We start from the raw sequence: 16,418 nt of genomic DNA, 5'->3' as shown, positions 1-16,418 counted from the left end.
TGCAACCCTGTCCCAAGTTTCAAAGTGACCGAACAGTGACACCGTGTGCATTTTGTTTCTTATTAATCTTACACATTGACAGTCTTTGTTAAATCACAAGGCGCGCCCTTCACCAGCCGACATTTTCATATTTGTTAGACGCGCTGACCTGAAGTTCACCTCGGCCTTGGACTTTGCGCTTCTAAAAGGTCTATACAGTGCCTTTTAGAGAGCAGGGTGCTTTGCCCAGGTTACTCCTTCTCAGGGAAAATCAAGGCGGGGGTGGGGGTGAGGGGGAAGCAAAGGAAATGTAAACGTTATGGAATGTATTGACTGTATTTGTCCTTTGTTCTCTAGAGCTAGAGTTCCTCAGACTGACTGTTCGCTATCTGAAGCACGTCTCTGGAGCGCTCAGGAGAAAGACTGAATTTCAGAATGCCTGATGGTGGCATTTGAGGGCTTCCCCCCCACCTATACTCGATAGGATTTTAGAGAAGCAATACTTTATCAGCCATTTGATAATCAATTGTTTTGGGGGTAATTTCCTTAACAGTAGTTTATACTAATGAACACAACCCAGGCATAAGGCATATGCAACTCATATTTGGATTAGATATAAATTTTAACAAGGGTTGTGTCAGAGGCCTAAAGATTAAAATCCTCCAAATTAAAAAAAGTAAGCACTCTAAAAGTGATAACTTCTAAAAAAAAAATAAAAGTGATAACTTCTGCAGGTACCTTTTCTTTGACTTGAAAAACTAGCTAAGAGGTGTCTGTAGTTTTTTGAAGCTGACATGTTCCTAAGGTGTGGCACGTTTTTAACCAATAACAAGATTTTCTAGAAGAGACACATAATTGTCTTTGTGAGGAATACAGGGGATTTCTGCTTTCTTCATCTCACTGGCCCAGATGTGGTGAAGTGCTTACTGCTGTAACAGCAGTCACCACAGTTGTTCCCTTTCCTCTGTTCTCATCTGGCATAACCCCATTTGGCTTCAAGCTCTTGGCCAGAGTGAAAACTTTACACATTGCACAGTGGAAACAATCTGACTACTTCCAGGAAGGCAGTGTTTGGGAAATATTTGCTTTATACCACTGAAGGTACCTGGCACCAGCAAATCCAATCAAGCAGATTATAGTGGGATGATCTTAAATGTCCCTGCAAAGATCTATATTCTGAGTAGTTGAATTAGCTTATCTCCAAAGTTAAAAGAAAAACCTAGGGGAAAAAATTTCATCTTTCTCTGTTTCCCTTCATAGATTACTTGAAGATCAATACATAGAAAAGGAAACCATGTCCCCCAGAAAATAGATGCTAATGGCACCAGCACTTAAGGTTAATATAGGTGCATGAAAAATAAAATATTGTTTAGCTTTCCAGCTGCAACGCACACACAAGGCATGGTTCCAGTTGGCTTCCCTCACACACTATTCCCTTTCTTTCCTATTCTCCTGCCCTCCCTCCTTAGCTTGCTTCCCCTCTCCTTAACTTTTATTCCAAATGTATTTTTAAGGAGTATTTTCTGGAGAACAGGAGTCTGTCACAGTGGTCTCATGAAGTAATCTGGCATTTGTGGATTTCACCTTCCAAATGGCATATTATTTACAGTTTATTCACCCATAAATTGTAGCATTTCTCTTCCGTTCAATGTAGGGTTAACAATAAGCATAAAGAAAACGTTTGACAACAGGAATATTTTCCTGGTACCAATAAGCATTTTCTCATTGGTGGGGAGGTAGAGGGTTTCCACTTCCTTTCTCCCCTTCCCAGCTCTTAGCATTTAGTGAGTGGAAGTTTCAGAAAAAAAGCCTTCTGTGCTTGAAAATGGCAAAGGATACATTTTGCAAGCAGTGCCTGTGTTTGCCCTTGTTTTCACACACTTTTTAGGGATCATTATAGGTACCAACAAGGGAAAAAAAAATTAGCCCATCAACATCACAGTTTTCAAAGAGAGGAAGTTTCCTTCTCCATTCTTTTCCCTTTGAAGGTATGATGGAACATTGGCAACTTCGTACATAATTTTTTAAAGGTCCACTGAGTTTTCAGCTTTTTTATTTTGAGACAAACCCACAGATTCCTAGATTCTCCAGCATCTAAGTGTTGGTGTTTCAATAATCTATGCCTATTTACCTGCTGCTGTTCCCTTAGAATGGGAGTGATAATTCAAGATGAAATACAGCATGTATTACTCTTAAAAAGAGGAATTTTCTATCCTTTCCTTCGTAATTGAGGTCATTCAGCCACTAGGGTTCACCTGGAGTCCATACCGTGATACACGCGTCACTCCGAGCCATTTTATCTTTTGTGCTGATAGTCAAGATCGCAGCTCTAACATTGACATCAAACTCTGTCTGGGCAGATGACTAAGAGTGCTGCACAACGTAAACTTTTGACCCTCAACTTTTTGACCTGCAGTTACAACCACAAAGATACACAAATCTATGCTTCTTCTTTCAAGGGGAAGCACCCTCCACAACTGGAGGAGCCCAGGGATGCCCTGCTTCTGCCACTGCCTTTTGGAATAAGAGGGCAAATTGGATATTTTCGTGTGTTTTTAACTGTATTTCCTGTTGAATCAGCCTCCTGCCTCCTTTTGTCATCACTTAAATAGGAATGAGATTATTTTAAAATCACTCATCATTACATTTACTAGGAAAATTTGGAGCAGAAGACTTTTTCAAGGGGACCCTCGCAAAAAGTGAAAGAAAAAAGAAGATGGGGAGAAAACAGGCAATGGAAGCTGGAGACTTTTCCTTTATTTAAAAATAAAGACGCAGCCCTAATTGTTGGGAGAGCTGGCCCAGGCAGGAGAGTTGACTGTGAACTTGTACTAAAGCGTGCTCTGCTGGCGATTCCTAGGGTGTGCAGATTTATCTTCTCTGCATTTACTTAACCCGGCAGTGAACTGCACGGGCGTCATTTGTTAGGCGATGACAGACTTCACCTCCAGCAAGGGCTGCTTCACAAAATCGCAATAATTACCCAATAACCTTCATAACAAATATTATTACTGAAAAGACCGGTTTGTGGGGAGGGGAACTAGTGGGGGAAAGGCAGCTTTCTTTGCAGGAAAAACACCAAATAAAACAGACCTAGGCAGACCTTCCAGTCCTGGGGTTTAGAATGGCTGGGACTGTGGCTCCCCTCTCCTATGTGGGTGGGAGCCTAGGCAGACCCCCTCAGCCCAGTCTGGAAGCCCCGTGTATAGTTTTGTCATTGTCTAGAAAAACGTTCTGCCTTAGAAGCCAAAGGCATGGCGCCCACAACGTTCTGCACTCTCCATGGTGGGCAAACCTCAGACACCAGAGTGAAGGTGGGAGAGAGGCTTTGAAGGGCATCTTTTAAGCTGAAAGAATTGTTTTCCTCTTTAATAGCCTATCTTTCAGGATGTAATTTGCTCTCCCTTCATTAATTGTTTGGATATAATACTCTTCACATCTCAACAACTGAACATGACTCCATTTCTAGTAAAAATTTCTGTGTTGTTCTCTCAGAATGCCAACAATGAAGCAGGGGGAAAGAGCTGGGCGGGGCGGGTGGGGGGAGGAAGGAATCTTGGCATAATGTTGTGAAATTAGACCATGGAAACCCTAACAAACCCCTAAGTAAGTGTGACCAGAAGCTTCCTATTATATTTATAGTTCAGGAAATATTGTCTCTTCAGCCTGTAGAAACAAATGGGCCCCGGCACATTTCCGATGCCTTCTCCTTTTACAAGGCTAGGATCACAGACAGACACTGCAGCCATCGGCTGAGGCTAGATGTCTTCATAAAACCCTCAGTGTGGCAGAGATTTTTTTTCCTAGGTAAGTTCCTCTGCAAAAACAACCCCAAAAGAATGCACAAGAAAAAAACAACTTTATCTACAAAACAAGCAGATAACCAGCCATCCTCTTTACAATGCTTCCTATGAAAATAGGAAGAAAAAAAATTCCTCCGATACTGCTCACATAGGTCTGACTGGATGCTCTATTTTTTTAAGTCGTTTAACCCCATGTGCGTTGGCCTGCTCTCTTAAACTCTAAAGTTTCATGATAATTACAATAGACAGAATTAAGCAAGCTGACAATATTTATAGCCCATATTTTTTCTTAATGCATGGGAAAGATTTCCCCATATTGTGTGATACTGGTCCAGAGCCTTTCTGACCATTCCCACACCCCAGGGTGGGATGTGATCACGAAGTGGTATGGACACTTCCTCCAGGCAAGTTGCCTAAATGAACCTGTCAGGAGCACTATCCCTCTTTTTTTCTGCCACTAATTTTAGTTACCAAGAAATTACTCATGCAGGATCACCAAATAAGTAACTAAAGTAAAACCTTAACCCAGTGTTTTCCATTAAAGAACCCGAAACTGAGAGCAGCAGAACAAAGACTCCAGAATTCTCACAAACACATAATATAATAAAAGAGAACCCAAATAAAGTTAGTATTCTGGTTCTGACTAAGATACAGACCCATCGTCCTAAGTGCTGAACTATCAATGCTCACTTTAATAGGTTACACGAAAGGACTTCAGAGATTTGCCTTCCCACTACTCAAAAGGAGTGGGACTTGTGGGAGGGTTTCAATTTTTCAAAAAACTTCTGAGGTTTTGCTTTCTGGACCTCTGAGTTTGGGGACATCTGTTGGATTTAGGTTGAGTGAAAGTGGCCTCTGCACAAGAAAATTTGTAGAAATTCCAAATTACACATTAAATGTTTCCACTTGAAGGACTTGACTTTACAGTCAGCACTTGCAGAAAACTTCCCTAAGGAGAAAAGCATTTGGAAACAGAAGATCCCAATTTCTGTTTCATTTCTGGACTGGGGGATTTGGCTTAGTTCTTCATCCAGGTTGGGGAAAATCTGCTAAATCCCTTGTGGGTACCCATTCAGAGAAAAGACCCAGGACAGGCCACAGGGTCCCCAGTCATGGCTTTGCCACTGAAGAATGTAGGGGGTTGGGTCCAGAAAGGGTGGCTGAAACCAAGCTGCAACTGTACCCAGGAAAAATTTATCTCACCCATTGGTGCAATATTGGGAACTGTTGGAAACCATAGATTATGTAAATTTCCTGGGATCAAACAGAAAGAGCAGCTAACAAAAGAAAGGCGGAAGTCTCCTACTGACAAACGACCAATTTCTCCCCTAAGCTACCCTTTATGATGTGTGAGGAAAAACAACCTAATGGCTCTGGGGGCTTTTAAGTTGGGCCTTGAAGACACTTCGATTTCCCCCCAAACTTCAGGGCACAGTTTGCAACAGAGAGTTTGCCTGTACATTGAGGGGGAATAAATTTCTCTAATCTTAAGTGTTATCTAGGGAGATGGCTAAGTTGCCTTTTGAGGGTCCTGTGCCTGAATGGTTTAATCCTGCAAAGGAGGAGAGGAAAAGGAAAGAAGAGAGGGCGAAGAAAGGGAAGGCGGAAGAAAAGAAAGCGCTGTAACTCCTTTCATTTAGACTGGGGATTCAAAGACTAAAGTTAAATCCGGCCATAAAGTTTATTGCTTTAGACTCACAGGCGGGTGAGAACAACCTCACCGAAATAAAAAGAACGTGCAGGCAAACAAGGTTCAGGGCCTCATCCCGAGTGGGGGGGGGGGGGGGAGGGGATACTGAGCCCTCCCCTCAGGTGGGGACCTGTGGTCCCCAGCGTCCCGCAGATGCCCGCGGCCTGGACTCGGCCTGGCAACCCTGGGGCCCAGCCTGGAGGTGTGTCCCGCCGGCCCCTGCCACCCTCGGGCTCTACCGAGACGGCCTGCGACCCGGCCCCGAAGGCCGTCGCCTCGATTCAATGCTGCCAAATGACCCCGGCCCGCGAAGACGTATTGCCACAGCCCCGTAAGGAATCCCGCCAGAGTTCTCCTCGGCCCTACTCGGCCTTTTCTTTCAAACTCCCCAGCGCGCCCGGGCGCAGCGCGGCCTCGGCGCCCGCGGCCCGCGCCCCCCCCCGGGGCTCCCAGCCCCCACCCAGGGCTCAGCAGACCCCGCAGAGCCCGGCCCGCCAGTCCCGGGATGGAGGCGACCCTGCCCAGTCGCCGCATGCAGGCCCACTAACACACAAAAATCATCTTTTTGCACGCCGGCGAGAGCAGCGGAAGTCATTAACATCCGCGCTGGTGCAGCAATTAAAGTTAGGCCTGGGGATGCGGCGCGGCCACCGGCGCCTTGCACCGTGGTGCCTCCGAAGCTAGCTCCTGGCTCTCCTCATTTGAGCCGAGGGAAAGTCTGCTCTCCCCTTTGGAATTCTGAGGCAACCCCAGAGTTAACTGAACCAGAGAGAGAAAGAAAGATGGAGAAATAAAGTTTTCAGAGTACAGATAAACTTGAAAGCGCTCAGGGGACGAGCTTACCTTAACTCGGAGGTAGCCATTTTTCAGAGAGTTTTGAGAACTTGTGGTTTGGACACTTCTGGGCCTAAAATTGACAATTTGAATGACCAGGCGGCACACGTAGCCTGCAAAAGAGTCAAATGGAGTCCAGCGTCAGTGAGATTATATGTTATGTGGTATATAATGTTGGATGTCAACTCCCCAAAACCATAAAACTTACTTTAATGGCCCCACGTGACGTTTTATAGCCAGTGAGCCGATCTGTCTGTGCTATGGATGATTTTACGATCTAATTCATAGACAAAACCCTATTCATTTGGCACCCAAATGTCATATAGCCGGAACTGGGGCTTATAAAGTTTACTGTTTTATAACTTTTAAAAGGAAAGACGACATCAGTGTAAGCAGTCGGTAAATGTGCAAATCTCTAGTTGCTGCTTTAGCTGCTCTGAGGCGTTTCCCACTCAAGCTAGGATGGGGTAAGTACCTTCCATTTGTAGCAAATTAATTGTAGCAAAAGAAGCCAACTGGGTTCAGGAGGGTGAGGAGTGGGAAAGGGTGCCTGGGTGGTTTAGGGGTAAAGGGTCTGGGGGCCATAGCTTGACCCAGCAGCCTTTTCAGCAAGTGGAGGCCTAGGATGGCCTTTAGAGAGAGGCAGCAACTGTATGGGCCCCTGAGGGCCGCTAACAAAGCCCTGGGTTTTTTCTCCTTTTTCTTTTCGTACCCAGCCAGTTAACTTGGTTTCCTCAGAAATGGGCAGGTCAATCTCAGGCTTTGCAAGCACCTAAGGCTTTTCTACCTCCTGCCCTAACTCTCTGCTGGGTCAGAGTTAGGGAGGCCACGGGTCAGGCTGCTGATTTGAGGTCCCCTTGCACAAGAAGGCTGCTCAGGTAGCCACAGACTCACTGCCTCCCCACATCGAACAGACAGTAGAGCAGAAAGAGCCGCTTGCTATTTGGCACAAACCAGACCAAGAGAACTTACAATAGAAAGTTTATTTTTTGTTTCCAGTCAGTATTTTTTCCTTAAAAACAAATACCAAAAAAAAAAAAAAAAAAAAAAGCTGATCACAGTTTGCTTAAACAGCCAGACTTGGACAATATTTGTAACTTTGTTCACAAAAACATACATCACTGAAGCTGCGCTTATAAGAGCCACTTCCAGAGTTCGTGCAAAGGGTCCTACAAAGGCACGCAGGGACACACCGCTCAGAGTCACAGTTTTCGTCACAGAGTCACTAGTCACTACACGTCGAACAAGTTAAGTTGTGTCTCATCAAGTCACCTCTACAACAACAGCATTAATTACACAAGGAATATAGGTAGTTTGAATAAAAATATCTTTAACAGCTTGGAGCTATTGAGACAGGGACACTTCCACTCACATGCACAGTTAAACAACTGGAGTGCAACACACAACATTGGCACTAAACGAGGTCGAAGGGGGACTTTTTGTGTGTTTTTTCTCTTTTCTTTTTTGTTATAGTTACTTCAAGTAACACAGCTTGCTTCATATAAATAAGTTAAAACATCTATTTTTTTTTTCAAGACAAAGCCATTCAGGACAAAGAGATGAACAGAAAGCATATCTACTTATACAGGCGCTATAATGGCAATAAACAGGCTCATGATTAAAAGATGAATTAGAGCAACGAGAACAGGGCTTCTTCACAGAAGGAACACAAGGGAATTTCAGAAAGTCACCTTAGTACTGACACTACGCGGGATCCGCTAATACTGCTCAGTACTTTAAACGCTCAAATACTCAGGGGCGGAAGGCCCCTCCCGCCGCCGCCATGCTCATGCTTTTCAGCTTATTATCTTTTTTCCACTTCATTCTCCGGTTTTGGAACCAGATTTTAATTTGTCTCTCCGAGAGGCAAAGAGCATGTGCTATTTCAATCCTTCTTCGGCGGGTCAGGTAGCGGTTGAAGTGGAACTCCTTCTCCAGCTCCAGGGTCTGGTAGCGCGTGTAGGCCGTTCGGGCCCTTTTGCCTTCCGGGCCGCCTATGTTGTCTGCAACAGAAAAGTCAGCGGTTTAGCCACCCACTCCTCAGCCTCTGGCTACCAAAAAGTCCGCCAGCTGGAACTGCCAGGGTCCTGGACAGGGAACGGGAAAAAAGCTCAACAAGTCCTCCCTCCTCGCCCGCCCACCCACCCCTCCCGAATTTCCTTCCCTCTTCCTTCCTAGAGAGAAAACAATACGGTTTGGACTCTGGGAACAATCGGCCTATCCGAGGTTGAAGCCGCTCCCCGGAGGATCGCCCGGCTTTCCCCCGGTCCCTCTCTTGCCCTTTGGACCTGCCTCTGGCGTCCCGAGGCAGGGCACAGCCCTCTCAGGCTGCCCGACACTCAGACACCCACCAAAGCAAGGCCCTTTTCTGTGCGCCCAAGTGGCCTCCAGGTCACCCTCAAAGTTCCAGCCCCGCGAGGCGCCTCCTGTTCCAGCCTGCACGCTTGGGGCGCCTGCTTTCTTTCCCCCCCCCCTTCCCTTTCCTTTCCTGCTTTTCCTCCTGCGCCCAAACTTCAGAATCTCGCCAGCTCTCGCCTCGATGATCCCCCCCCCCAACCAAGCCCCTTTTCGGGGACTCTAATTAGTAACGCTGTTTCCCCAGCGTAGCCCTCCTCATAAATTATCCTCCCTGACAAGCCCGATTCACGGCCCCTACTACCATCCTCTACCCCTCTGCTCCCTGTTCGACTGGCCTGACCCGTCAGTGCGTTCCGAGGCGCTGGGGTTCGATATGTTTTTGTTTTTCATTTTGCCCCTCTTTTCAACGTCTAAACTTGCCTGGCCAACGGCCCCCTTCCCCCCCACCCCCCATTCGTGAGCGCCCAGCGCTGCAGAGAAGGAGGAAGAAGGAAGGCACGGGAAGGAGAACGGCGGGGAGAGGCTCCACCGGGCTGGGAGAGGGGAAACCAGGAGAGAGACCGGGAGAGAGAGGGCGGTAAAGGAGATGGGAGGGGGACCGAGAGTCGCACCCCGCGGCTGGATTTAGGAAAAGGCTGGCTTTACCATGACTTATGTGCAGCTTGCGCATCCAGGGGTAGATCTGGGGTTGGGCGGGCGGCGCCGGGCTCGGCTCGCTCTGCGCGCTCGCCTGCTCGCTGCTGGCGGGGGCGTCCTCCTCGGTCCCGGACGCCGTGCCAACCCCCTCTCTGCTGCTGATGTGGGTGCTGCCGGCGTTGGCCGAGGCGCCGCTGGAGTTGCCCAGGGAGTTTTTCCCGCCGTGGTGGCTGTCGCTGCCGGGCGAAGGGGCCACGGCGGAGCAGGGTAGCGGGTCGGGCGGAGGCGAGTGCGTGGACGTGGCCGGCTGGCTGTACCTGGGCTCGGCGGGCGCCGCGCTGGCGCCGGCCGCGTAGCTGCGGGCGCGCTCCCCGGAGCCAAAGTGGCCGGAGCCCGAGCGGCCGACGCTGAGATCCATGCCATTGTAGCCGTAGCCGTACCTGCCGGAGTGCATGCTCGCCGAGTCCCTGAATTGCTCGCTCACGGAACTATGATCTCCATAATTATGCAACTGGTAGTCCGGGCCATTTGGATAGCGACCGCAAAATGAGTTTACAAAATAAGAGCTCATTTGTTTTTTGATATGTGTGCTTGATTTGTGGCTCGCGGTCGTTTGTGCGTCTATAGCACCCTTGCACAATTTATGATGAATTATGGAAATGACTGGGACATGTACTTGGTTCCCTCCTACGTAGGCACCCAAATATGGGGTACGACTTCGAATCACGTGCTTTTGTTGTCCAGTCGTAAATCCTGCCTGATGACCTCTAGAGGTAAACTCGTGCACTAATGGGGGAGTTGGGTGGAGGCGAGAGGGGTGGCGCGCGCGCCCTAGGCGCGTGCTCGCCGCCCGCCGCCGTCGTTCAGTCGGACTCGAGCGCCACCCGCTGGAGGCAGAGCGCATCGCTCCGCCTCCGACCCGGGGCTGCGAGGGCCGGGGTCGAATTGAGGTTACAGCCCATTATGGCAAAATTATTGCATTTCCCTCGCAGTTCCATTAGGATGTACCAATTGTGAGGCCGTCAGCTGCCGATCGCGTGCCCGGCGAGGATGCAGAGGACTGGGGGAAGATGGTGACTTGAATTTTATTTACAACAACTTTATTTCCCCGCTGTGTAGCCCCTCTTGTTTTTGTGGCGAGATAGGGGTCTGTTCTGCCCGTCGTGCCGACAGCTCTGAAATTTGAAAATACAGATATCACCTTCGGGGAAGCGGGGGGTGGCCATTTAGCCAATTGGAGAAATAAATCCTACCCGCAGCAGCAGTTACAATTATGGCTCTGTTTTTTCGAGCGCGTGAGGGGCAGTGTCCCTGCCGCTCTTAAATGACAGGCGTCTATTAAAGATAGCTTTTGTGTAGTGTTTCTCCGAGGCGAGGTCAAATTCCATACACTTTTATAACCAGAGTCGATTTTTCTTGCGTGTAAATATGGTTCTTCTGTCATTAGTTTGCTACTTGATTTGCTTTGAGTATCCAGCTTGGAGAATCTTCACCACCCAGTCCCTTTCCTCCAGCCAAGCCGGCCCCAAGTCGGAGGGTTCTCCGTGAACCCAGACAGTGGGCCCAGGCTCCTCACAGCCACAGAAGCTGTTTGGGGCTGGGGATACGTGGGCCGAATTGTTAGGGTCCTGCTTAGACCTCCAGGAGTAAAATGAGAGCAATAATGAAAGCATTTTGTGGCAGTGCCTAGTACCTCCGTGGTTATCTTTCTGGGTTCTGAAAGACGAAAGTAAATCACAAATATAGCATAAAGGCGAGGCGGGGGATTCTCCCCGCTGGAGGCCAAGCATCTCAGGCGCCCCTGGCACGTTTGAAAACCAGGACTTTCGCTGCTCCCATGGCTCTGGGCCGTCTCCTTAGGTCCTGAAAGCTGTTGTGGTGGCAGCGCCGGCGCTATCGGAGGCGGGGAGCCGGAATCCGGAGCTCAGAGCCTTCGGGGAGCCCAGTCGCTTCCAGGGCTGTGAAGTTCCACCCGTGCCCAGGTTGGCTCGGCTGGGCTGAGGCTGTTTCTTTTCCACGGAAGGTTGCGCGCGGGGCTGAGAGACAAGGCTCTCTCGGTCCCCCTTTGTTCCTCGCGCGTCTTCCTGTCTGGGGACGGCCTGGAAGGCCACGGCAGAGCTGGGGCCCCAGACTTTAGGCCCCTCTTCCCAGTGGTCGGGGTTGATTTTGTGATCAAGATCTCTGGGACTTGGCGAGGAACTGAGGCGGAAACGCCCAGACACCAAAACGGGCTCGGTCCCCGGGTTCTTTCCTCTCCAGCAACCCCGCGACCCGAGCTCAGGGGCGTGCAGAGGCGCTAATACAAGAGCCGGGGACGGATTCAGGGCGGGCCCGGAGATCCGGATCCGCCTTGGGCAGCCTGGGAGATCGGGACTGTGTGTGCAGTGCGCCTCGCTCTACCGCTGAGATTGGCTGTGTGGGTTTTTTTTTTTTTTCCTTGTAAGAAATAAATGCTGAGGCGTTTGCAAAGCGCCGGGCTCCCCTGAAGCTTCGAAAGCCCCCTGGATGAGAGCAGGCGGGAAGAAAAGTTGGGGAGCAGGCGAAGGCAAGGGGGCAAAGCCAAGGGAGGTTGCGGCGCGGGCCTGGTCCCTGCCCAGGCGTCTATTCGCCTGCCTTTGCCTCAGCGTCCTCCCCGCTGGGTTGTGTGGAATTGATGAGTTTATTTTCCTTTTTCCACTTCATGCGGCGGTTCTGGAACCAGATCTTGATCTGGCGCTCGGTGAGGCAGAGCGCGTTGGCTATTTCGATGCGGCGGCGCCGCGTCAGGTAGCGGTTGAAGTGGAACTCCTTCTCCAGCTCCAGCGTCTGGTACCGCGTGTAGGTCTGGCGGCCTCGGCGCCCGTGACTCCCATACACAGCACCTGCGGGCAGAAATGGCCGGACGCCAGTAAGCCAGGATCCAGGCAGCCTGACCAGTCAGCCCTGAGCCCCGCGCCCTGGCCTCTGGGGCCGGAAACCACCTGCCTCTCCCACTATGTCTGGGGCCAAAAGCGGACCGGATGGGAGAAGATTATTTCATACCAAGCGAGATATTTTCCACCTAAAACGACTTAGGGTGGGAAATGATTGTTTTTGCAAAATCTGCTCAGTAAAAACTTTACAAGAAAAAAGAATAGAACAGCATTCTTAAATCTGGGCACCTAAGTCTGTTTTGTGGGGGTAAAGTGTATGTCTGGAAATTATGGGTATGGAAGCCTGTGAGTAGGGTACACACTCCGAATTCACACACTGACCTCTGTGGAGTTATTACTGTGGTCAACACTTCAGGCCACAATATACTTTTTGGAAATTTTTAAATGGTCAGCCCTCTTAGATCTTCGCAAATGCCTTCCCATTGTATGGCCCTTCTGAGAAAAGCAGAGCTCTTGAAAACACAAATGAATTTTAAAGCAAAAGACTGTAAGTTTTAAAATCCGCAGTAGGCTCCGTCCTTCTCCAAGAATTCCCTGTGGAGTTTTTGGAAATCAGGGGCAAAGAGATGGAGATATGGGCCATCTGGGGCTTCTAGAATGTAGGGCTATCTATTCTGATGCCAAAAAGACCCATAGGTTGGGGACTCCCCCCAAGTTGAGTGTGTGACTCAGGGCCTCAGAAGGAGGCAGAAGTTGGCTGTGAGTGAGCAGTTGAGTGGAGGGGGGAGGAGGGAAGGGAGGAGACAGCTAAAAAATCCTGATGCTGGGGATGTGGCCCTCCAAGGCTTTGGGGAGACACTGCAAGGGTCCAAAGGAGGGCCTCTTTCTAGATGGGTTTCTGAAGGGCAGAAAGGTGAGGAGACAGTGAGGGAAAGAGGCATTCTCAGAACGGGTGCAGAAGGCCATCACAACTACGGGGACTGAACTGGGTATTACAGGGTTCGGGGTGGGCAGGCACACTCTCCCATCCAGCCTTGCTCTCTCTTCAGATTGCCCCCACTGGGTCTCACATAGCATGGAGTGACCCCCCCCCACGCACCCCTAAGGTGTCACCTTACATGGGGACTGGGGCCCTGCCTTCACTCTTTCACAGCTTGATTGTCCCACTGGGAATGGGTTGGGTTTTTTTATTAAAAAAAAAAAAAAAACTCTTTTAAAAACCAAAGAAACTTTGTTCATTCTTTCCTCCTTTCTTTCTATGTCCTCTTTCTACTATCTCTTTCCTTCTTTCCCTGCCTTCTTCCCCCTCTCCCTCCACTCTTTGAGGAGCTGCAGGGAAACACCTTACCCGCGCAGGAGTTCATCCGCTGCATCCAGGGGTAAACAGGGCTCGTGTACTTCCGGTCGGTGCCTTCGTCATGGAGGGCTTTGCCCGGCACGCTGCTGCTGTCGGGTTTGTACTGCTGCTCGGGAGAAAAGTGCAGGTAGTCCCCGGGGCCCCTCTGTTTGCCACTGCCCGAGGGCGAGGCGCCACTGAGGTCCTTATCAGAATAGAAACATGAGGCCCCGTACTCGTAGGATGCCCGGTTGCAGGCCAGGACCGAGTTGGACTGTTGGTAGAAACAAGGTGAGGTGTACGTCTTGTCCGGGAGGCTCGACGTCCCGTACGAGGCCGGGAAGGGCCTCAGCGCGTCATAGCCGGCCGGATAGAGGGGCAGCTGGCCCAAGAAGGAGTCCTGGCCGCTGGGCAGGCTCCCGGGGAAAGTGGGATTCACAAAATAGGAACTCATTTGCGCGCCCCTCTGCAGGACTGTGATTTGTTGTGTATTAGTACATCTGGCTATAACTATTAGTAGTCATCGAACTGGTTTGTTTCTGGATGGCCGAACGCCAAAAGCGACAGCAGCAAATCGCACCAGCTGACGCGGCGGCGGCCAATGGGAGCGAGCGCCGGAGCCCGCTCCCCGGGGACCGCGGCGACCGAGGCAGCAAAGTTACAAACAGCCCCCAGTCCGCCCGCCCGCCGCCCGCCCGCCCGGCAGATTGATGGGCGCGCACGACCAACCCGCCGGGCTCTCTCCCCCAACGCCGGCGGCGGGCACAGCCCGGGCAGGGCTGTGCGGATCGGCCCGTGGTAGGGACACCGGTGTCCTGGCCGCCGAAAAGGCCCAAACAGGCCCGCTCTTTCCTCCTTCCCTTTTGCCTTGTTGGATTTTGCTGGTTTTTCTCTCCAAACAGGAAACCTGACAGCCCCGCGCCGGGAGGGGCGGTGACAAGGATGGCTGTACCCCGGCGGGCCTGCCGTACCGGCAGGGCCCTGAGTTTGCCCCTCCCCCTGCACTCCTCTCCCCGTGGGTGCGGGTTACTGAGATGGAGAAGGGATTTGAGAAACCAGGCCTTCGCCCCAGTTCTCTCCTACGCCTTAGGAATCGGTGCGTCATCTCCTTCTCTCTTTCCTCACTCCCACCAAGGGCCTAGGCCTCGCCACCAAAGGGAAAGGCTCACCTCGAGCCAGCCAGGACTACGATCAGGCTAGTCTCTTCCCCTGCCGGCCCCCTACTCCCACGTACAACATGTCTTCTTTGAGTCTCGAGAGGCCTCCTTACAATGGCCAGCGATTGCCTGGCCTCAAAGTGCGCGCACACACAGGCACACACACACACACACACACACACACACGCTGTGAGCCCCGCTTTGGCTGCCTCTGAACCCAGGAACGCAGAGGCTGGAAACCACTGGTTTCAACAAGAAAGGAATCTACAGAGGAATAGCTGTGAGACTGAGTTCCAAAGCCAGCCCTAGGACCTGCTCCCCTCTTGCACTCCGCGCAGGGTGGCAGAGATGAGACGGATCCAGATGTAGAATCTCTGCCTTCATTTCAGAGTTGCTAGTGACCCAGGGTGCCTGGCTCAACCCAGCAGAGAGGGCAGCTCTGCTGGCCCAAGGCGGTGGCAGTAACGAATGTGATTGGTTTCTGGGTCACCTGTCCAAAGGGCACTGTCCTGGGATATCCCCTTTTCCTGCCTTTTCTGGGACTTTGGGGGAACCTGCCACCCACTGTGGCTCCAGAACCAGAAACAGTTCTCTCCCCAGCTCCAGAAATTATCTGAATTGCGTTTACCACAGTCGCAGGCCTGGCTTTCCCCAGACAGGACATGAAAAGCCTGTCCTGGGCTGTGCTCTCTTGCCTGAGAGCTGTGCCTTCAAGATAGTTGACTTTTACAGCGCATAGATCAATCTCATTTTGTAAAATGTGGTATCATTCCAGTGGCATTTTTACAACTGTATTTGTTAGGCTTGTAAAACCCTTGAATTAGCTTTAAAGTCTTCAATTCTGTGGAGCTTGAAGAAAGACTTATTTATATGATTTGGCTGAATTTCCGGAGGGTGTTTATAAGATCTGTAAAACTGGTGAATACAGGCTGATGGGGTTCAGAACTTGGGGCGGGGGGGTTGACAAGGGCCCCCTAGGAATCTGGCAACGACTTCCTTAATCTCTTCCTTGCTTTTCAATTTTTTCCTCTCACTTCCCCCAAGGAAAAAATTTTGAGAAAAGACTGGGCTCTGATTGGCCTCCCCAGAGACTATGGTGCATCCTTGAAATCAGCTGCTGCCCACTGAATGGGGGCTGCACCCAGAAGCCTTCTGCCTGTGCCCCAATCAATTGAACCTGGGAAAGTTTCTCTTTTGAATATACAAATAAGGGCCTAGTAAGAGAGGATATAATTTTAACTTGCCCTCAAATTTCTTTAGCAAAAGGAACTGATAGATGAAAATTAAAACTTGAGAGTCGAAATTTTTAAAGGGATTTTTAAAAAGCTGTGTTAGAAGAAAATGTTTGAGTTCTTTAAACAATGCCATCAGATGACAGTGATTTCAAGCAAGTTATTAAGATGAAAATAATCATTTGGAGATGTTGATAAATGTTTATATTTATCATTTCTGGTTTATTTCTCTAGGTTCCACATAGTGTTGGGGCTGGGGGCAATTGACTACTATTATTAGTATCTGTTATGGTTTGACCTGGATTCTCGATCTAATCATTGTCTCAATCAACAAAATATTTGATCTGTCAGCTAACAGCAAAAACAGAGTATTTCTAGCTTCTATAGGCACTAAGATGGAAAAAATATATTACACTGAAATCTCTAGCTGTTAGCCAAGGCTGGTACATATCATGTTGGCAGCTGCTCAATTTATTTCTCCAACCAGCATTAGCTGCATATATATATATATATATATATATAGAGAGAGAGAGAGAGAGAG

General features: G+C 49.8%; 3 protein-coding genes across 4 annotated transcripts in view; all 3 read right to left on the bottom strand.

Moving 5' to 3' along the window:
* The window catches only part of HOXA3 (homeobox A3), a 32,383-nt gene extending 25,980 nt beyond the window's left edge, over positions 1-6,403 (bottom strand). The window contains exon 1 of one of the 2 annotated variants that reach the window (XM_069586772.1): positions 6,316-6,403. The gene's annotated coding sequence lies outside the window, so the exon portion shown is untranslated. The remainder of the gene's footprint in view (positions 1-6,315) is intronic. The other variant, XM_069586773.1, reaches the window with a different exon arrangement.
* Positions 6,404-7,270: 867 nt separating this feature from the next.
* On the bottom strand, positions 7,271-12,150 carry HOXA5 (homeobox A5). The gene is made up of 2 exons (XM_069586782.1): positions 9,310-12,150; positions 7,271-8,309 (listed from the first exon to the last, which is right to left on the bottom strand). Exons 1-2 carry the CDS (start codon positions 10,202-10,204, stop codon positions 8,059-8,061), a joined length of 1,146 nt encoding a protein of 381 aa, XP_069442883.1. The 5' UTR covers positions 10,205-12,150; the 3' UTR covers positions 7,271-8,058.
* HOXA6 (homeobox A6) lies at positions 10,384-16,380 on the bottom strand. Its single transcript, XM_069586790.1, has 2 exons — positions 13,501-16,380; positions 10,384-12,161 (listed from the first exon to the last, which is right to left on the bottom strand). The coding sequence occupies exons 1-2, from the start codon at positions 13,940-13,942 to the stop codon at positions 11,902-11,904; spliced, it is 702 nt and encodes a 233-aa protein (XP_069442891.1). The 5' UTR covers positions 13,943-16,380; the 3' UTR covers positions 10,384-11,901.
* Between the last annotated feature and the right edge of the window lie 38 nt (positions 16,381-16,418).

The sequence above is a fragment of the Ovis canadensis genome, chromosome 4 (assembly GCF_042477335.2).
Source record: "Ovis canadensis isolate MfBH-ARS-UI-01 breed Bighorn chromosome 4, ARS-UI_OviCan_v2, whole genome shotgun sequence".
Classification (NCBI taxonomy): domain Eukaryota; kingdom Metazoa; phylum Chordata; class Mammalia; order Artiodactyla; family Bovidae; genus Ovis; species Ovis canadensis.
The sequence above is the reverse complement of the archived record's forward strand: the minus strand, read 5'-3'. Positions and strand labels throughout refer to the sequence as shown.